Raw genomic sequence first — 23109 nt, 5'->3', positions numbered from 1 at the left:
GTCAGAAGAAAAAGAAGGCAAATCATTAAAAAATACTATAAAAAAGAAAAAATGAAGGCCAATTGAAAAGCTGCTTAGAATTATCCATTCCATAACATACTAAAAGTTAACTCAAATCTTTAAAATCTGCAGTAAAACTATCTATTACGAACAGGGTCAGACTGGGCCGGCGCTACACCGGGATAAAACTCGGTGGGCCCCGGCGATCTCAGCCCCTGTCAGTCCAGACCCACTCCCTGTCACTGCTGCCCCGAAACGACTCCACCAGCTATCCCAGTAGCACTTTGTTTAGGTCACACGCGGGGGGCGAGCATGCGTGCGGGCCCAGAGGGGGCTTTGTAGTATGGGCGGGGGCCCCAGTCCGACCCTGATTACAAATATTACATTATGAATATTTTTTGGGAATTTTTATAATTCTCATGAATAATTTTTTCTATCCCTTTAATAATATTTAATTCATTTCCGCATTTTCCACTTAAACACGCAGCAGCAATATGAGGGCATAGTTTGTTTTCAGAACATGATACTAGCCTTGGTTGAGGCATTATCAACACTATCCAGGTCCCACACAACCCAAAAAAAATCCCACCCCCAAATATTGGTTTTAAACTTGGAATTCTCTACAGATGTCTATGGAACAATGCCATAAACTGATCAAAAATAGACACTGGCTCTCTACAGGAATTGGCTCCAGGGAGGCAAGCAATATGGCAATATGGCAATGTTTAAATACAAGATATAAAAAATGAACCTTTTTGCCCTCATTAACTATGTATACCTTCCTACAGAGATAAGAAGAATAAATTAAATACAACCCTTTGATCATAAAGGGACAAAAGCCATGTTCATATAAAATCACATATTTTAGGACAGCCTTCTGGCTATATTTGCCTATGAAACACTGAAAAGCAATACACTGAAGCCTCTGGGTGGTTGGACAAGATGCCCAGGGTTTAAATGTCTTCCATTCATTCCAACACAAATTGAATCAATGAATCACAAATAGAAGGCATTTCAACAATACATATTCAGCTGAGCCATCCAGCAGTTAAATTTAAGTCTATTGAAAGCTAAAAAGGGCCTTATTTGTATTCATTTTTTACCCTGGCCTACATGCTCTGCAGCAGAATTCATGAGCTTTTGAATGGAAAAATGGCAGTTATAAATGGGACTCTTTATTTCCATAGGGCAGTAGTAGGTCATTTTTCTTATAAGCCCTCCTCCCTAAAGAAATAGCAAAAACATGGGTGCAACAGTCATTCAACCTCTTGGGATTTGGAAAGTAAACCGTGAACTGTATCTTCAAAGGACCTGTATTTCAGTTTCAGGAAAACGCTCTTGTGAATAATCAGGAAAAACCCATATGATCTCTAGAGATAAACCCCTATGCCAATTGTGAGCGTGTGTAACTTTAAGATTATTGCTAAAAAGGTGCCCCAGAAAGTACCTGTTCTTCTGCTCTCTTACACTTCTATCCTCAACCTAAAGCTGCATTAATATGTTTGACAGTCGCCTTTCCCATTATTAGTCCCCATACCAAAGACAGCTCTGTCTAAGCTACAGCTATTAGTACCCTAACAGGCCTCTCCTACTGGTGAGATGATAGATGTTATCGTTGAGTAATATCAGGAATGAAACAAGTTTTCCAACTCTGTTCTATAAAATGACAAAGAGGAAAACAGTAGCTCTTGACCATCTTTTCATGATTACGCTAAACTGCTTGTGATGAAAAGTCATGTGATTTTAAGGATTTGGATTCATTTCAGCCAGGCACATGGATTAATCCAAATCCTGCTGAAAAAGCCAAATACCAAACCGAATCCTGTATTTACTCTACCATATCAATTTTATTCCTGTACCATCTCATCGTGCCTGATCCTTTCAGAAAGAGCCAGCACATCACAATGGAACTGCTTTCATATAAGATATTGTTTCTCCGACTCAATGTAATTGAAGAAGTCGTAATGGGACTTGGATTTTTACTATTGAGTGCTATTCTCATATCTACACCTAGCAATGCATGTGCCAGGGAGCTGTTATCCTGTTACTTCCCCATTGTTCTCCCATTGTGGAGGGGTATCACTCCAACTTCCAAGGCTATTGTGATATATCCAAGGCTATTGTGATACTAAAATCTATAGTTAGTGTATGAGTATCTGTAGTTTATGTGAGTGTATGGTGGGGTCAGTGTGTGTATGTATTGGAGGGGTTGAACTTGATGGACTTTTGATGGTCTTTTTTCAAACCGATCTAACTATGTAACTTGAAGCACAGCAGTAAAATCACATCACTGAGGGCACCAGGGAAACTAACAACATATCTAGACTCATGTCACATTTCAAAATTAAATATATATTTAAAAAAATCTGTTTGCTCTTTTGAAAAACGGATTAAAGCAGCGGCACTACTATCTGGTGCGTTGAAAAATGTTTTTTTTTTTTGTAATAGACTCCCTTTAAGTCGTGACGGATAAATTATTAATCTTGTATAAGTATTTACAGAGGTTGAAACAACACAGTAAACTTACCCAGGACATAGATCTCATTGTTAACAACAGCCACACTGAATCGATATTTTGAATATTTCATGGGGGCCATTATGGTCCATTTATCCAGGGCAGGGTCATACTGCAGCAATCGGTTGCTTAAACGATCAGGTTCATCGTAAGGGCGATCTGTCTGTAGATTTATATAAAACGCAGAATAGATTAGCTCCTGCCATATCGCTTAAGTCAAAAGCATATGTTATAGCAGTATTTTTAATGTAAATGGGTGAAACTTTTAGGTGACATACATATTTCTATCTCGAGCTTTGCCAATTATGCAGAACAGAGTCATGTGCAAGAAACAGCAAAGTGCCAGCACTGGGGGAAATGACAGTTTGGGAATAGGATAGCAGCATAAATATCGGAATTGCGCATAGACACAGGGCACCTAACAGCATAGAAGTAAAAGTTTCAGCATTAGGGGGTAGCTAAAGGTACCCAATAGGAAGCCAACATAAGTATCAGAGCTGTAAATACATAAGTGTCGCCTAAGAAGAAGCTAGAATAAGCTTTCCAAAGAAGTGGACATTCACATGTATAGATAGCTAACAGGAGTGTGCTCCCCAGTCTGACTTGCACAAAACCCTAACCTGCAATGTTTGGCCAGGTCACAACCCGACCAGTGGTCATTTCATGGGTCTCAACCCACACATTACTATAGCACAAGCATCAGGCCCTAAGGGCAGTGACACACGGAGAGATTCAGGGGGGCTCATTTATCAACCCTGGGCAAATTTGCCCATGGGCAGTTACCTATAGCAACCAATCAGGGATTAGCTTTTTGAAGCCAGCTGCAAGTAGAGCAATGAATGCAGCAATTTGATTGGTTGCCATGGGTTACTGCCCATGGGCAAATTTGCCCACTGTTGATAAATGATCGGGAGTTTTACTTGCCTGGTGACAAATAACCGCTTTTTTGGGTGACTAATCTCCCCGAAAAACCTTCGTGCTGAATGTAAATTGCCGGCGGGATGGCACTCGAATCACTTTGTTTTCCAAAGTCGTCTCACAAGGAAACTTCAGGCGACTTCGAAAAACGAAGCGCTCCAGGTGCCACCTTGCTGCGGATTTAGATTCTAGCCGGCGGGAAGATTAGTCGACCAAAGAAGAGACAATTTGTTGCCCGCCGACTAAATTTCCCCGAATCTTAGCTTGTCACTAGCCTAAATAGATACAGGTTATCTAACAAGAAACTAGCATGAACATTAGCACTAGAGATAGCCACAGAGCAGTGAGCGTGAGCATAGAGTGTTGTCTTGCCCTACGGAAATCATCAAGCTTCATGTGTTCCTGTATACATATCATCTAGTACTCTTGCTCTTTTCAAATGCTACTCTGTAGAGCCCCCAGTCGGAGTGAGAGGGACCCCGACAATCAACCGCATTGCACCCTCCTAAAGACACTTCTAGTTCTATAGAGATCATACCTTTCATTGATTTAATGGACAATTTACTGGAAAGAATGAGCTGCAATTAGGTCCTGCTGTCAAAACATTCCCAAAGAGTTGCTGATTTCTTTATCTCTACACGATAATACAGGTGCCCTACATGCGGTCGGATGCCTAGTAGTATGGTTACCAGTCAAGCCAAAGAGGTGAATAAAAAAGAACATAGTAGTAAGAAAGAATGGAAAGCTAAAAGGTGAAAAGAATAGAATGTTTTGCTAGTGGTGGTGGCATCCAGCCCAACACTGAGATACAGTAGAAGAGCATCATAAGCCCCTTTGGTGCCAGGTAGGGACATCGTTCTTCTAAAAAAAAAAGGGATGAACGAACCTCATTATACTAACAAATATAATCAGGAAGGAGAAGGACAATTAGAGGAAATGTTCTGAAGGCACATAGATTTCGAACAGCAAAACATTCTCTGATATGAAAACAGCGACTAAGCCGAGCTGTGTAATTTGATGTTCATTCCTGGTATCTGGTAAAATATTTTTTCCTTGCTGCCATCTGTTTTGAGTACTGGCTGACAAAAGCAGAATGTCTAATATTAATACCAGCCTTTGTTCACCAATAAACACCCACTTATTGTGTATCTTACAGTAACCCCTGTGCTGACAGGCAGTGGCTTCTACAACAACAGAGGAAAGGTCTGTAGGCTTTATGACGGGTGCAGCCATGTTGTGCTTAAACATTTCACTAATCTATATGGGAGAAAGGGAGTAATAAATAGTTTTTTTGCTGTGAACCTCTTGGGAATGAGCGGTACCAATCACAGTTTTGCTTCTTGATACTATTTTATATGCGGTATGGTGTTTATTGTCCACCCTGCGTCCCAAGAGATTCTGCAGCAGCCACAGGCTCATCATTAAAATCAAATCAGCCTCAGGGACTATTTCCACTTCACCACCAGACCAGACTCCCACTGGATGATTCTGGCACATAAAGAGTGAGTTGAGTTTTACTTGTTCTTGTCTTGCGGCTCTATAAATAGACCCTCAATACTTTCCTTGACAACTTGTCTCTAACTATAACACAAAATCCTTAACCATGTCCATGCCGGCGGCATTTCTGAGGCTCTGGAGAACAGATCTGTTTAGGCTTGGAAAGTCCAAGACGACTAATTAGCTCCTGAAATTGTTTAGTGAGTCTGTTTTAATCTCAGCCTCCCACACCTGCTTCTCTTTCAGTGCAATATCTTTCATGATAAACAGATTCTGCCGAGATGCCTTGCATGAAATGATCAACATTTACTCCTCCGTACTGAGATTGAGGGTGACTCTTTGGCACAGAACGGGTAACTGTGATTCCAATACACGCCATTGTGCAGTATAGTTGGAGAAAATCCACTAGAAACGCTATCACTGACACAGAATATCACAAAGTATCACTGCCTCGTCGCTTTTACAGAACTGTAATTCTCTTAGAGAACTGAAAACCCCTTCTAGAAAAGTCAGGGGGCAACGGCGTCTAGAGTGAATTACTGCTGCAATTTTTCTTATAGTATTAGTTAGTCCCCAACACACACACACACACACACACACACACACACACATATATATATATATATATATATATATATATATATATATATATATATATATATATATATATATAAACTCGTTTATGAATGCATCTGCAAGTGTGGTTGCTGGGGTTATTTACTAGTCCGAATCCAAAAAACTTGAAAAATTCAAGTTTTTTAACTATAAAATCTGAATTTTTAATGGCAAAAAAACACAAATTTTTCAAGATTTATTAAACCCAGAGGGTATGTGCAAGTGTGAAAGTAAAACCAATACACTCTGACTTTCACTCTGGTTTAGAAACTTAAATTAATGAGTTTTTAAGTGGCCTCTCACTTGAAATATCAGCCTCAAGTATAGCCTTGATCATAAGAAAGGAAAGACTTTTATAAGTGAGGGCAATTGTGGGGCTTTTGTATAAACAGCATCGCTTAACTTTGTTTTTAAGCCCCAAAATGCTCTTAAGGGGGACCTAACCCCTAAAAATAAATTGATGCAAATTCATGTTGAGTGCTTCTCTGAGCAGTTGGGCACTCAAAATAAATCTTTTGTGGTTTCTGAAACGTTTGCAGTTTTAGACTGCTAATAGCAGTCTTTCAATTCAACGGCTTTCTTTCACAGTCAGTCAGGGTCGGACTGGGCCGGCGGGACACCGGGAAAAAACCCGATGGGCCCCCGACTATAGTGGGCCCAGCCAGCCCAGATCTGCACCCTGGATTTCCTCCTCCCACGGCCGGCCGGTCACATCGAAAAAGCAGTGAGAGTGCGCACGCTAATGCACGCTGACGCGCATGCACACACGTACATGCACACACGCGCAGAGATGGGGTTGCCTCACGAGAGACCCTGAGGTAGAAGCCTCGGTGGGCTCTTTCCCCCCCAGTCTGACCCTGCAGTCAGTCAGCCCCTAAGTGACTATGTGCCACCTGCATAATCAGTTACCTTTAGGATCACTGAGCTGCTGAACTAAAAACCTGATAATAGTTAATCTAATGGGATTGGGCTCTTACACGCGGGCGGTTTTTCCTGCGCTCCCCTGTGTTGCGCTTTCTTCCAGGAGTAGGCTGTACTCATACAGACGCATGGAAGCGTCAAACGCAGGTGGGACGCAGCATGTTGCATTTCACCTGCGTTCGGCGCATACATGCGTCTGTATGAGTACAGCCCCCTTCACAATAATTGAGTGCGTCTTCTCCTGCGCTCCCCTGCGACTAAACGGAAGAAATCGCAACGCAGGGGAGCGCAGGAAGAACTGCCCGCGTGTAAGAGCCCTTAGTAAGCCCTGTGCATAGGTACCCACAAGTCTCTGCTGCTAACCTTTCCCTACATTAATTGCCTTTCTGTTTCCTCCCACCTGGGCTCTTTAATAAAAGCATAAGCAGGCTAATGACTGGCGCTTGTGAGCTACTAAGTGCCATATCACACGTCATTATATATGAGCTTTCCTTCAATGAAGACCTTTTATATTTGGCAGTGAGTTATATTTGCACCGTGACAATTAGCATCACAGGTATCACAATTTTCACGGTGCCAGGATGGTTTCTATTCTACTCTCCTTCATTTCGCCTCCTCCATTCTCTTTATTAAAGACAACAAAGACACCCACAGCGAAAGCAGCAATTCAGAAAATTGACATCTCACATAACAGCACTCAGGCTGAATAAATAGCACAAGTGCATCTTCTGTTTCTTTGCCTCTTGTATCCCAAAGTCTTGCAAAATGGAGCACAGACTTCTCCCACTTAATACTAACTTCAGATTGTACCTCTCATTCCCTTTCTATTAACTCGCTCAGTGTGCCCTGTGCATTAGTAGAACTGTATAAATGAACGTTTCTATTCATCTTTGCTCTAAGATTCATTTAGGAATATGGCAGCCTTAGTTTTAATTGACATATAGGTAAGGGATCCATTATCCGGAAACCCATTATCCAGAAAGCTCAGAATTACGGAAAGGCCGTGTCCCATCCCGTGACTCCATTTTATCCAAATAATCCAGATTTTTAAAAATTATTTCATTTTTCTTTGTAATAATAAAACAGTCGCTTGTACTTGATCCAAACTAAGATATAATTAATCCTTATTGGAGGCAAAACCAGCCTATTGGGTTTATTTCATGTGTATATGATTTTCTAGTAGACTTCAGGTATGAAGATCCAAATTACCGAACGATCTGTTATCTGGAAAACCCCATCTCCCGAGCATTCTGGATAACAGGTCCCATACCTCCCTCTTCAGCACTCTATCCTATACTATTGGTGTATTACTAACATACTTGCATAGTTACCCATAGCAACCAATCAGCAATCTGAATATTGAAACTTAGAAAATGATAGCAAAAGAACAGGTACAATCGAGTACGTTTTATTCATTTAGTACTAATGTAAACGCCCACAACATTCATTTGTCCAGACTTATGGACTGTCCAAATGTACAGATCAATGAAAGTCCCTTTTAATGACTGTTTTCTACACCTAACAGCCATTTCTAGTAATGGGCATATTATAATAAAGGCTAATTCATTTAATGAAATCACACTCAATTAATTTCCCTATAATAAACAGGATGGAGGTATTATACATGAGGCTGGCACTGCATTTAGTCCGATATTTGTTCTGGGGTTATTCTACATGATATTGGCACTGTATTTGCATTATGATCTGTTCTAGGGCCATAATATCTGGAATAGGTGCAGTATTTATCCTGCCATAAATTCTGGTGTATTATATGTGTAACTGGCCCTGGGATTATATAAACACATCTATAAAGAAAACTTTAATTAGTCTCCTGAAACATAAAAATCAACCTCCACCTATGTTTATGGTGTCTACTTGTCAGATCTAGCACCCCTTCTAGTAACTGCTTGTTTGCACTCCGTTCCGGCGTTTGCGAATGCGTGCCACCGTTCCCACATGCGCACATGGGCCCAGAGTTGGCGCATGCATGCAGGGGCCCCCAGAGGTTTGGAACCCAGTGGGCCCCACAATGTCCAGTCTGACCTGTCTAGCCTGCTTCTAGTAACTGCTTGTCCGATCTAGCACCCCTTCTAGTAACCGCTTGCAGATCTAGCACCCCTTCTAGTAACCGCTTGTCAGATCTAGCACCCCTTCTAGAAACCACTTGTCAGATCTAGCACCCCTTCTAGTGATGATTGTCAGATCTACCACCCCTTCTAGCAACCACTTGTCAGATCTAGCACCCCCTCTAGTGACGCTTGTCAGATCGAGTACCTCTTCTAGTAATTGCTTGTCAAATCTAGAACCCCATATATTAACCACTTGTCAGATCTAGCACCCCTTATAGTAACCACTTGTCAGATCTAGCACCCCTTTTAGTGACGCTTTTCAGAGCTAGCACACATTCTAGTAACTGCTTGTCAGATCTAGAACCCCATCTAGTAGCCACTTGTCAGATCTAGCACACCATCTAGTAACCACTTGTCAGATCTAGCACCCCTTCTAGTAACCGCTTGTCAGATCTAGCATCCCTTGTAGTAACTGCTTGTCAGATCTAGCACCCTTCTAGTAACTGCTTGCCAGACAGCTGCATAAGTAGCAATTGATGGGCCTGGTGCAGAATTTGCAAAGAATCATGTGGCATTGCGCTTTCGGTGCATGGCCAAGAAATTGCCCCCTGCTGCCCGCAAAAACATTTGTCATGGCTCCAACGGACCCCAAGGGGGTGCAATTACATCCCCCACACCCCTGGTAGTTATGACACTGTTGCCAGTTCTAGTACCCCTTCTAGTGACAAGTGAAAGTTAAAAAAAACTTATCTGAGACTTCAAAATGTCTATACCACCAGTTGTGGGCCACCTTTGTACTACTACTACTAATAACCATGAATTTCATGAAACCCTTATGTATCTGCTATATATTTTTTTATACCATTTTTACCATCTCTCTGCTTCCCAGTTCCCCCATATCAATGAGGCAGTTTAGTCTACACGACCTTGGCAGTGAGCAAATATGGCAGCGCTGCAGCGACAGGCACCTTAGCTCAGCTATATTCTGAGTTCTTAGTTCCCACTGCTGGGATTTAATGGCCACTGGCACAAAGCAGGCTTTAACACTCCTAATTGCCATCTAGATGGCAGAACAGTGCTCCGTGCGCATTTTCAGCTTCTGGAAAAGTGTGGAGTCAACAGCGATGAGATTATAGCTTTTAATGGACTATGTGGTCCCTTAAGGATATTCTAAAAGGCTCTGACAGAAACCTACATGATTAAGAGGCCCACAGGGTTTATAAGGTTCAGCGCAGTTTTTCACGTCCATTTCTTTTGCTTTTTCCCTGTTATTACCAGCGGATTTCCGAGTCTTCAGAGTACACAAACCTTTAAAGACCATCCCTGCTTCCATTAAAGTCACTCTTGAGAGTGAAATGAAATGGTAAACAGGGGTGTCAGTTTAAGGCACAGCAGCAGCTTATAACATTCTGCCCACGTCCCTTAACAGCTACAGCTCGGCACACTCCATGTAAACATATAATAGTCCTATTTGCCCTGGAAAAGTCTACAAAAACTGTGCAATATTTCATCAGATTCTTCTTTAGCTGTGGGTTCTGGCTTGGTTGGGGCAGAGTTAGGCATTATTAATACCAATTAAATCTCAGTCCTGCATACTGATCGTTGGCCACTTATGGATCCTAAAAAATTCCTATAAAGAATTCATGAGTCATGCCAGAATGGCGGAAGGGCACCAGTGGCTTCTTCCTAAGGGCTGCCCTTACTGTACTTACTTATGTGCTTGCTGGATTCCAGATAAAGCTCTTCAAAATATGAGAATCGTTTATGAATGCAGCCACACGTTTAGCTGTGCTTAAATGGACACAAATATTGGACATTTTTTACACCATTCATTTAAAGTACTTGGGTCCGTGCTCCTTGCACATTCGTATAGCAGTGCTATGCGCCATTTCATCTGTCCTGCCTCTGCTATCAGATCATGCTCAAGTGCAAAGGCCTCAAAAATTAAATAAAAATATAGTGTATTATTATATTGAACTTAACTTGAGCTAAAACACCATGCTAATTCCACATACATGCACAACTGTGTGTTGGCTAAGGGAGTTATAAAGAGACTGCATGCAAGCTCTATGATAAAACTGTAGGTGAAAAACATCAGGCACAAAACTGTCACATTGCCCCAGAAAGACTTATGATCTAGGAGAACAGCATAGTCAAAGTGGTGTGTCGTACTGTGCATTTGTTATTAGCTGCATTTTGGCCACTTTTTAGTTAGTGTAGTGAATTTTAATGTTTATTATCCTGAAAAAATTATCCTTTACTGCAGTGATCCCCAATCAGTGACTCATGAGCAACATGTTTCTCACCAACCCATTGGATGTTGCTCCCAGTGGCCTCAAAGCAGGAGCTTATTTTTGAATTCCAGGCTTGGAGGCAAGTTTTAGTTGCATAAAAACCAGATGTACTGCCAAACAGAGTCTCCGGTAGGCTGCCAGTCCACATAGAGGCTGACTGTATACCTTTTCCTTGTTTGATGTATATGTTACAAATGAGTGACATAATGGAGAGTGGAATGTAGATCATATGTCTATGCCCTGGTTAAATTGGATTTGTGAAGACAATAGTTTGGTACCCAGTCAAGTTATCACAAGTGTATATACTGCATTATATAGTGAATAAAATACCCCCTATTGTAAAATATAAGGATATTATGTTACCAAGGAATTCCATGACTATATAAAAGCACAAGGCCGAAGGCTTCTAATATCCTCATATTTTGCAACAGGGGTACTTTATTTGTTATAATACACAAGTTTCAGTGAGTCATGTGACAGAAATGACATCACTAAGCTACGATTTTAACCGATGAAATCACTAATCACTGTTTATAAGTATATGATTTACAGGATATTCATGGCTCTTATGTATTATATTATTATAATTATTATTATTTGAGATGGACAAGCCACATTTTCAATACTGACCATGGTACTGCACCAATAAAAAATGCTAAGTAATAGTTATGACAGCTTATTTATAACTGACAATGATCCCAAGGCTGGTGATCACTGGGGCTTGGGCCCATTGGTAGAAATTCTTATACACTGGCAGCAATATCCATCCCTAGTGACTATTGTTCTGCTGTTCAGTATCTTACAAATGAGTCTGATTCATATGTATTATGAATGGGGTAAAAAGTTCACTGCTATTTCTGAATTAGGCATGCATTGTTGCAAATCTTTGAGCCTGTATTCTAATGCAGCCACCTGTGCAGTCACCATGCTCACCGTTTTTATTTCTGCATGCCTTTCATTTCATCTCCTTAAAGGAGAACTAAACTTTAAAACTGAATATGCATAAAAATGCCATATTTTATATACTGAACTTATTGCACCAGCCAAAAGTTTCAGCTTGTCAAAAGCAGCAATGATCCAGGACTTCAAACTTGTCACAGGGGGTCACCATCTTGGAAAGTGTCTGTGACACTCACATGCTCAGTGGGCTCTGAGCAGCTGTTGAGAAGCTAAGTTTAGGACTCGTCACTAATTATCCAGCAGAAAATGAGGTTGGTCTGTAATATAAGCTGATGCTACAGGGCTGATTAATAAATTCTGATGCTAATTGCACTGGTTTCTGTGCTGCCATGTAGTAATTATCTGTATTAATTACTAATCAGCCTTATATTGTGACATTTCTATTCTATGTGTACTGTATATTGTGAGTGGGTTCCTAAGCTCAGTAAGTGACAGCAGCACAGAGCATGCACAGTGAATCATCAGAAAAGAAGATGGGGAGCTACTGGGGCATCTTTGGAGACACTGCTAAAGGGCTGTGGTTGCCTTGGGCTGGTACAGAAGCCAAAAACATAAAGTACAACATTTCTATCTACTTTTAGTTAGGCTTTAGTTCTCCTTTAAAATCATTTTGGTGTGTAACAACTGCAAGAATGCTGCTGGGCAATTCATTCATCAGCAATATACAGAAGTCCCATTGCTTGTAGGGTATTGTAGGCAGCACATTCATGTAACACCCAGCAGTACAGGTCACACCTGTTATGTAACATTCTTTCATAGCCAACCTGAGGTGTCCATCCTCCCATGACAAAGAGCTTGTTGTTCAAGGTGACGGCAGCATGGCAAGCCAGCGGAATGGGCAGGGGGGTCACATTCCTCCAACTCTCTTTCTCCATGGAGAACTTTTCTACACAATTGGTGATGACGTATTGGTTTTTGTACTTCATCTGACCTCCAATGAGATAGAGGTCATTACAGAGACTGGCAAGAGCATAAAGCTCTCGATACTCGGCGCTGCAAAGCCTCTCCCAGCAGTAGTTCCCTCGGTTGTGGTACCTGTACAATAGGGAGCTTGTTAGAAACGCTGCCTAACGTAGACTCCATTCATTGCCTCTCATTCAGAGCATCAAGGACTCTTTTCTTTTCCTGCCTTTGTATCTACAGACACCTCTATGGTGATGGGATCCAGACAGACTATGTGCAGGTTAATAACAATGCTGACAGTAAGGATACAATTGGAACACGTGGGGGAAAAAGATGGGAGTTTTGTCTGGGCTTTGTCATAGGGGCACTGAAAACAAGTGCACAAAAGCATCTATCTACCTGGTAAAAAATAACTATTTATCCTCTGAACTTCTCTATATACTTTGTACAGTATTTATAGTGTGTGTATAAAAAGACTTTATATAGACAGAAATTACAACAGTAAACACCAATAATAACTGATTACATCACTAAACACCATTTATATAGTGAATAAGGCATTCCCTATTGTAAAATATAGGGTTATTATAAGTTACCGAGGAGTTCCACGGCCACAAGCTTTTATACAGGTCATGGAACTCTGCGGCGACTTCTAATATCATCGTATTTTGCAACAGGGGGTACTTTATTCACTATATAAATGGTGCTTAGTGATGTCATCAGTTATTATTGGTGTTTAGTGATGTAATTTCTGTCTATATAAAGTATTTTTATACACACACACTATAAATACTGTACAAAGTATATAGAGAAATAGTTATTTTTTACCAGGTAGATGGCTGCTTGTAATGAACGCTTACCCTGGTGGTATAGAGTCGCATGGTTCCTCTCCCTCTGGTGCCGGTCTCTCCTATGGCGGGTTTTACGTGCCTGGCGCCTGACAATCGCGTTGTGGCATGAGATTCAAACATATTTAAAGGGGCTTTGGGCTGGAATTGATTGCCCGTTTTTAGGTCTAACTTGTTTTGTTAGTTCCAGGGTGTGATCCTTGTATTGTTTGATTCCTGTTTTGATCCTTGCCTGCCTGGCTGACTACTCTGAACCCTACCAATCCTGACCCTTGCCTTCCTTAATATTCTGATTCTACCGGTATTGACCCTAGATTGCCTGACTATCCTTGAACACTGCCTGTACAGACCCGGGCATGATTGACTTTGCTTGAACTCCACTTGAACTGACCGCTGCCTGCCTGAATATCCTTGAACTCATTGGCGAACCGCGGGCTGCTGCCGCCTGAGGCAGCAACCCCGATGCCACCCCCCTCTCCCGCTTCACACTTAAAAGTTTAGCGTCGGAGCAGGTCAAAGGGGGCTGCATCGCTAGCACAGCGAGAACGTACTGCACTTTCTGCACTAGCAGAGCTGAATTTCCGGTTTAAAAAACGGAAATTCGACTCTTAAAGTTACAGGAGGCGGCTTTTTGCTGCCCCTTGTAACTGGCCGTTCACTTCCGCCTGAGGCAAGGTGCTCACCTTGCCTCATGGCAGGAATGGCCCTGCTTGAACTCTGCCTGTACCGACCCCGGCCTGCCTGACTACACTTTTCGTTTATGCCCTGAACTGTTGCCTTCTGTCCAAATCCTCAGTAACAACCGTGCCCCTTTGCCTGTCCAGAATTCATGCTTTGCTCCTCTCTTATGAAGACCTGGTGGCATCTGAGTAGCTGAGGCCAAGGAGCCGATCATGACACTGCTTTTGTGCACTTGTTTTCAGTGCCCCCATGACAAAGCCAAGACAAAACTCACATCTCTTTCCCCACGTGTCCCAATTGTATCCTTACTGTCATTATTATTATTTATTATAATACACAAGTGAGTCATGTGACAGAGGTGACATCACTAAGCTCCGATTATAACCAATGACATCACTAAGCACCATTTATAAGGATATAATTTACCGGGTACTTATGGTTCTTGTGTATTGTACGAATAATGTATATGTAGAGAAAGAGTAGTCAGCACACGGATTCTCAATATTCTTTAGGGATGGTGCACGTTCTGCAATGGCCACTTCCCATTGGCAAACAATACTGTGTAAAGATTGAACAGCACCATCAATTCTTGAGTCGTTTAAAAAGCCTTTATTTGTGCTTTTGTGGGCATCACCGCAACGTTTCAGGCCATGCGGCCTTTTATCAAGCTTGATAAAAGGCCGCATGGCCTGAAACGTTGCGGTGATGCCCACAAAAGCACAAATAAAGGCTTTTTAAACGACTCAAGAATCGATGGTGCTGTTCAATCTTTACACAGTATTGTACGAATATATGTTACAGGTACAAAACTGTAATTTCTAAAGCAAAGGGATATAATTCTGTACTGAAATCTTTCATCAAAGACCTGGACTTCTCATGAGCAGGGGCCATAATGTTCCCGCCTTCTGGCGTTTGAGAGTCCGGACAGGGGCGGGCCCAATGATATTGGGACAGGTGGACGATGTCAGGGGGAGGATTAGGTGATGTTTGGGGGTGGGTTCATGAAGTTAGGGGATGGAGTTATGACTTAGCGATCAGCAATTGGCTGATCATCACATCATTCAATTTAAAGCCGAGTTTCCGGATTTCCTAATTTGAAAATCTGGGCAACCAGTTTTCACCCAGACAGCCCTTCCAAAAACCTAGGGGGCCATTGTTACCTCCTGTGTTGGTCAATATTTGTATGTAATCAATGTTTTGTGTACACATATGTTACTAGTAATTGGGAATGGTTCCTGATATTCCATCTCATTCCTACCTGCATATCTCAACCATCTTGTTCTTCTGCCTTGCCAACCTCACAGAGCTTGCTTCTCCAGCCAAAATAATGTCATTGTTCTCAGTAACCACTCCAGCGAGGACAGAGCCTAATGCCTCTCCTTGTTTTGGCGATGGAATGAAACAACATTTACCTGTCGCAGGAGCAAAGCAGAAGCTTGCATCCCCAAAACTTCCATATTTTGACCTGATGCCCATTGCGTTGTTGCCAATGCAAAGGAGAAGGTTTGTGGTCTCCATGCCATAACGTAGGCTTAGAGAAGTCTGTTTGGACTTTTCTATAGTTTCCAGTGCTTCCTCGACTATGTCATAGCACCGTGAGTTGCATAAGAGCACAGTGTTCCTCTTTCTAGCCTCCCTGAGAAAGGAAGGGCTGACTAGTAGTAATCTCACCTGCTTCAGTAGGTCAACAAGATATTCTGAGCGTGCATTCTTGTCATGGTTTACCCATCTTAGGACCAAATCCAAGATGCTCTCCTCTCGAGAAACATTAAGGTCATCAGATTTGATCATTCCCATCAACTGGTCAAACTCGATCCCCAAAATCTCTTCATGTAAGCCAACCTCGGTGAAGTGTTGGTACAGGTATTTCCTGCACCTTTCCTCAAGTTCTTCTCCACAGATATGCTTTGCGAAATAATATACCCCAACACAATTTGAAGGATCCATATGCTCTAGCATGTAGTTTTGACACAAGGTAAAAATGTCATCCAGTTGCATGAAGTAGGCTGCGGTGGCAACTACTTGCACAGTGAGATTGTTGATAGTGAGTTCTGATGTGTACATATAATCAAGTATAATGGAGACACTTTGAGCAGTTATGTCATGGAGTTGAACCTCGTTTTGGTTACATTCCATCAAGCCACATGTAAACATTGCCCTAAAATATGGGCTGAATGATGCAAGGACTGCTTTATGACAAGGGAACCTGTGTCCTTCAGCCACCAGGACAGTATCGGTCAATTCTGCTACTCCCCTCATCCTATTGAGCTGGTCCAACAGAGCAATACCATGTTGCTGCTTCCTCTTGTGCTCACGATCATTCTCCATAGCAGAAGACAACAGAGAAAAATGATATTTCTAATAAAATCGGTTCAGTTTATGTCTCCTTAGCCAAGCACGTCCCTCAAAGCAGATGTTTCAAAGAATGTCGGAAAGTGAGATGCCCTGATAAGAGAAAACACACACTTACCTTTACATAAAGGAATATCATCTAAAACATAATGCACCCAACATGTAATATTTAAGTAATTAGATTACCATTGATCATCATAATGTGAGGATCACATGACTGGAGACTAATTGATATACAGACACAGATATACAAGTAAAAGGGAAACGCAAAAGTCTCCCACTAGAACTGCAGCCTAGGAACAATGGCAGACACGATTTGTCTCCCACAGTAAATCAGAGCTACTTTGGGTGACAAACCTCCTAAAATTGCCTTCCCTTTTCCCAACATTTGGCTTGCCACAAATAAAACACATTACTCACGCAATCCTACCTAATTGCGGGTAAACGACTCCTTATGTATTTTCCAAAGCCAAATCATCGCGAGTAATATGTTTTATGATAAAAAAGGTAAAGAAATTTTGGGAGATTAGTCGCAGGTGGTATTGCAGATTTACCAAGGGTGATAAATCTCCATGTCTGCCATTGCCCTAAGGGTAATCGTAAGTGATAGCCTCCTTTTGGCTAGTGCCAGTTATGATATTCTGATTAGTGATGTGCGGGTAAAATCCGACTTTAACCCGCCCTCCCTCCACCTGCCCGAGCCCGACTTCCGGCTTCCATTTATAGACCTGTACCGACCTGCCCTGCCGATGATGTCAAAAGGGACGGGGCGATCAGGCGTGCATCTATAAAAAAGGAAGCCGGAATTCGGAAGCCACCGCAAAGGGGGTTCGAGGTCAGCCCGAACCTGCCCGCACATCACTAATTCTGATGCTGTACCGCAAATCACATTTCTGATAGCAAGCTTCTGTTCTAAGTCTACAGTAATATTCAATATGGTGTCCACAGATCGCTGACTGTTTTTTGCTGTCAGATACTATTTTAAAATCTTATTTTACAGGAATCTGTAATAACATGTATTATTTGGCAAATGATACCATGTCCCATGGAAAACAGGTGTTGTAAACATTCACACACTAAGAATCTCGCATAATGAGCAACCAACTGAATAACAACAACTGCGCTTGTGTATAATATGGATATATATTGTATAGATTTTTTATAGATTTTGTGTACAAGCCCAATATCATTTTCTATTAGGCTGTCAGATAATGATAGCTTTAGTTCAACCACAAGGATCATTGGAAGAACATTGTCAATTTCCCTGATATACAATTTAGGGAAAAAAAGATACTGAAATATGCCAATAGATAGAGCATGAGATTACAGCTACCAAAGGAGAACGTTATTCTGTTAAATTGCCACATTGCTTTAAAGGCTGAAGATAATATTCAACCTAGCCCTGTCAACAATCCTATCAGCCTATTCTAGATAAGTAACAATATATTGGAGTTGATTGCCTTTATGTACTTCTTAAAGGAGACCTGTCAACCGGACAAAAAAAGTTGTATAATACAAGTCCTTTTTAAAATGAACATGAAACCCAAATCCTTTTTTTATTGAAACATCCATACCTGTAATATTGCACTTAAAAATCACAGCCTTTCAATCTTATTGTGCCTTCCTTGCCTCTATGGCTTCACTTTCCAGTCTGTACTTCCTAGACGTATTTGCAGTACTCACATTCGCCCTTGGTCCTCATTGTCTATAATTTTCTACCCTGTGCATGGACATGGGCATCAGGTTCCCGTTTCTGGTTCATACACGTGATTTTGGGATGTTACAAACTGGACAACAGCTTCCACAAAATTGCTGCTGCCTGCCTGCTGTGATTGTATATTCAAAAAGAATATAGGAAACAATATTTCAATATTTTATATGTAAATAAAGTTTGTTTTGCCTGACAAGCACAATAAAATTAGATTTTTAATGATTTCTTAGGGTGACAGGTTCCCTTTAAGCTGGCAGCAATTCATCTTAAGATTTGACCACCAACAAAATGGGCCAAATCATGATGATCCAATTGTTTGTCCCCCAAAGCCAGTGCCTGGATCATAATTGGGGCCTACTGACATGTGCCCAACCCTGACCATAAAGCCTGTCACTAGCTTTAATGGAACTTAAACAGACAGCTAGGCTGCTGCCAGTGCAAGCCCATCCCTGCCATGCAGAAAAATATATTGTTTTTATCAAAAGTTATATGTTTATATTTTGTGTTAATGTTAACTAAAGGGTAAAACTTAAAGGGATACTATCATGGGGAAAAAAATGTTTTCAACATGAATCAGTTAATAGTGCTGCTCCAGCAGAATTCTGCACTGAAATCCGTTTCTCAAAAGAGCAAACAGATTTTTTTATATTCAATTTTGAAATCTGACATGGGGCTAGACATATTGCCAATTTCCCAGCTGTCCCAAGTCATGTGACTTGTGCTCTGATAAACTTCAATCACTGCAAGTTGGAGTGATATCACCCCCCTCCCTTCCCCCCCCCGCCAGCAGCCAGACAAAAGAACAATGGAAAGGTAACCAGATAGCAGCTCCCTAACACAAGATAACAGCTGCCTGGTAGATCTGAGAACAACACTCAATAGTAAAAACCCATGTCCCACTGAGACACATTCAGTTACATTGAGAAGGAAAAACAGCAGCCTGCCAGAAAGCATTTCTCTCCTAAAGTACAGACACAAGTCACATGACCTGGGGCAGCTGGGAAATTGACAAAATGTCTAGTCCCATGTCAGACTTTAAAATTGAATATAAAAAAATCTGTTTGCTCTTTTGAGAAATGGATTTCAGTGCAGAATTCTGCTGGAGCAGCACTATTAACTGATGCGTTTTGAAAAAAACATGTTTTCCCATGACAGGATCCCTTTAAGGTATTTTAGAAACCTCTTTACTTTTTGAGAATGTTTGTTAATAATCCAGAAAGCGTATCCTAAATATAATAAAAATGAGTGCATTAACAAATTCCCTAGGTTGACACCACAGTCCCTATTCCAATAGGCTCAGCCTTCCCCACCGTTACAAAACACTTGCTTTTTCTTCAGTGCTTAACATTGTTTTTTATTGGCAGTATCCTTACCCATATCTGCTGTTTCGCTTTTCTTGGGAAGGCTCTGTGTTTGGGCCTGTGAATTTCTTGCTCACGTCCTGCTCGTGTTGTGGATCCCAGACTTAGTCAAAACCTGGGATATAAATAGGACCTTAAAAAAGGGATATGAGCTCTAGAGAGTCACAAGGTTATTCTTAAACCCTTCCCCACCCCTGTCTGTAAACAAGCTGTCCCTTTTTCAGGACGCAATGGTATTCTGCAAACAGGGGAATAAAAACTTCCTTCTCCGGGAAGTGCAGGGGGTCAGAAAATAGAACCAGTTCATTAGTTCATGGTAGAGCCACTGAATATACCCGTTTATCTATATAATAATATAGTCAATACTCACCTTGGTTGCCCTGTGATCAGACTGTGCACCTATTTAGCTAGATCCTAGGGCTATGGCACACAGGGGCAGATTCACTAAAGGATGTCAAGGTGAGTATTGACGCTAGTGACAATTCACCAGCGTTACCATCCGCAGGGACATCGCCTATTCGCTAACAGGCGCAGCCGCCAATTCGCTAGCGAAAGAGACTGTCGCTAGAGTTCGTTCGCACGCTATCGGCAGTTGACTTTTCGCTCTCTCGAAAGGTCGTTACTCCGCAAAGTCAGTAAAGTGCAGATTTTACTGAACGTTACCTCTTTTGCCAGATTTGACTTTGCCACCTCAGACCAGACGAAGTGCTATAAAGCAGCTAGATCTTCCTCAATCTTCTGTCACTTACATCATATCCTGTGTGCCGAAAATGCATTCAAGTTCAAAAAACAATGGCGACTTTTCTCTTTTTTAAGCGAGATTGCCTGCAAAAGTCCTATCAAACTTTTTTGGGTAAACGGTTTTCTCCAGATATTTCATAACATATGGAACATTCATTTTACAGTGGGTTCATGTGTAGGGCATTATATTAACTCTCTTGTCTTTATTAAGGTTCCCCGGACATTTGTAATAAAAAGTGGCCACTTCAAGCATTTGCACCAACAAATATAATAAAGATGTCCATACAACTTTAAATTACCCACCCTATGCAAATTGACCTAAGCACAAGATCACTAGTGAATTTTCACTAGGTATAAACGAGCGCAAGCGCATCTTTGCTATGAAATGCTCGCACTGCTGAAGTAACACTAGCAAAAAGTCGCAAGCGTTCGTTGCCCAGGACGAAACTTTGCATATTAGTGAATTGGTGTAGTCGTAGCGCATTTGACCCTGCAAAGTGGTGCGAGGTGTGCGAAGCTGACGCTGTCGAAAATTCGCCACAATTCTACCCCACCGAGTTTTGCTGCCCATGTAATTTCCATCTTTGCAGACAGGTGGCAAAAGGCATGACATTGCTCAGGGGGCCATTGTCTTTGATTGATTGGAGTCTTGCATGGCCTAAAAGTTAGGCTTATGCTACACAAGGAGATAAATACCTGCAGAGGCATGAAACACATCCTTTTTATTAGTCACCAATGTGACTTTTTTGCTCCATCCTAAAACCAGCTCTTGGCATTCATTACAACACCCTGTTAACAGAATAAATATAAAAGAGGCCAACGTTAATTTGAATAAGTACATTTTTTTATACAATGAGTATCCCGCTATACAGATGAGTTTTGACAATCTGGCGACTGCTGAAGGCGGACATAAAGATAAACAAACACTATGGGGCAGATTTATCAAGGGTCGAATTTCAAGGGTTAAAAAACCCTCGAATTCGAAGTAAAATCCTTTGAATTCAAATATCGAATTCGAAGGATTTTAGCGCAAAATGTTCGAAAACGATTGAATAAAAATCGTTCGATCAAACTATAAAATCCTTCGATATCGAACGATTCGAACGATTTTAAGCGATCGATCGAATGATTTTTATTCGATCAAAAAAAAATTAGAAAAGTGCTCTGGAGGGTCCCCATAGGCTAACATTGCACTTCGGTAGCTTTAATGTGCCGAAGTATGAAGTCAAAGTTTTTTTTTAAAGAGACAGTACTTCTATTATCGAATGGTCGAATAGTCGAACGATTTTTACTTTGAATCAATCGAATCATTAGATTCGATCGAATTTGACCAATTCGATGGTCAAAGTACCCAAAAAAAAACTTCGAAATTCGAATCTATTCACTCGAGTTTAGTAAATCTGCCCCTATATATTTGGAATTAAGGTGTCAACGCAGATTGCTCATTTGAGTTCCAAATTCTTTCTAAAGGAAAGTAACAGAAAAAAAATATAAAAAAAAAAAAACAAGACAAATGCGTTGGATGGTATTTTGTATGCCATCTATGTGGTTGGTCAATGGGGAGAGATGATCTTCTTGTACTTGAGGCCTATTTATTAAAGGTTGAATTTTAGTGGTTTTAGAAGTTTTTGAAACACGACTAAACTCTGTTTCTTTAATGTCATGAAGATTATTAAAAGATCTGAATAAAAAAGTACACACAGAAAATAAAGGCGAACAATCTGAAAAGAAAATACGAATACCTCTAAAACTTCAAAAATGTGAGTTTTCAGACAATTCCTAGCAAAAAAAAACCTCTAAAAGTTCAAATTGATTATAAATGGTCCAATATGATCAGCACAGCTCCCATTGATTTCTATAGGACCTTGACAACTTTTACCTGGTGACGTTAAGTATTTGAGTTTTTAGAAAACAGAAAGTGATTGAAAACATTTTTCCGGTGAACAATCTGAAAACAACTGAACTGGAAGAAAAGTTCTGGAAGGTGAACAAACTCTTTAAATCAATAGAGTTTGGTGAGAGCTGTGAACTGTCTTACCGAGCGTGTTGTGTTGGCAGATACATTAGAAGCCTCAAGAAAGAGATGGATGCTAGTGATGTGCGGGTCGAGAATTTCTCAACCAGCACCTGACCCTAACCCGCCAGCTCCCTACCTGCATCCGACCCGGGCCCACTGCTCCCTTTTATTTATAGACCCGCGCCTGCCTCGCCCTGCAGTGACATCACAAAAGGGGTGGGGCAGGCGGATGTCTATAAATTCGAGCGCCGGAAGCCGGCAGTACTAGGTCGCGGGCAGGGAGAGCAGGAGAAGAGCTCTGCCCACACCCGCCCACGACTCGCGCATTTTCTCCAGGGGTCGGCCCGAACCCACCCGACCCGCGGGCCTCAGGTCGGCCCGCACATCTCTAATGGTTGCCTTTATAGAAATTGAGAAAATACAAAGTTACCAACTCAAATTTGATCTGCCTTCTTGGGGGTATATTTATCAAACAGCAAATCCTGACTCGAAGGGGTAAATTTATCAAAGAGTGAAGTTCCGCCACTAGAGTGAAATTCCACCACTCTCCATTCATTTCTATGGGATTTTTATAGGCGTATTTATCAAAGGGTGAACTTTCACTTTCACCCATTGATAAATACGCCTTTCAAAATCCCATAGAAATGAATTGAGAGCTGCGGAATTTCACTCTAGTGGCGGAACTTCACTCTTTGATAAATTTACC

General features: G+C 41.3%; 1 protein-coding gene across 1 annotated transcript in view; it reads right to left on the bottom strand.

The window, feature by feature from the left end:
• kbtbd12.L (kelch repeat and BTB (POZ) domain containing 12 L homeolog) overlaps window positions 1-19769 on the bottom strand; it is a 64496-nt gene extending 44727 nt beyond the window's left edge. Inside the window, exons 1-4 of the mRNA XM_018257135.2 lie at window positions 19658-19769; window positions 15480-16666; window positions 12554-12824; window positions 2528-2678 (exon numbers count right to left, since the gene is read on the bottom strand). Of these exons, the coding sequence (XP_018112624.2) occupies window positions 2528-2678; window positions 12554-12824; window positions 15480-16549 (1492 nt within the window). The 5' untranslated portion in view covers window positions 16550-16666; window positions 19658-19769. The remainder of the gene's footprint in view (window positions 1-2527; window positions 2679-12553; window positions 12825-15479; window positions 16667-19657) is intronic.
• Between the last annotated feature and the right edge of the window lie 3340 nt (window positions 19770-23109).

This window comes from Xenopus laevis, chromosome 4L (assembly GCF_017654675.1).
Source record: "Xenopus laevis strain J_2021 chromosome 4L, Xenopus_laevis_v10.1, whole genome shotgun sequence".
In the NCBI taxonomy this organism is placed as follows: Eukaryota; Metazoa; Chordata; class Amphibia; order Anura; family Pipidae; genus Xenopus; species Xenopus laevis.
The sequence above is the reverse complement of the archived record's forward strand: the minus strand, read 5'-3'. Positions and strand labels throughout refer to the sequence as shown.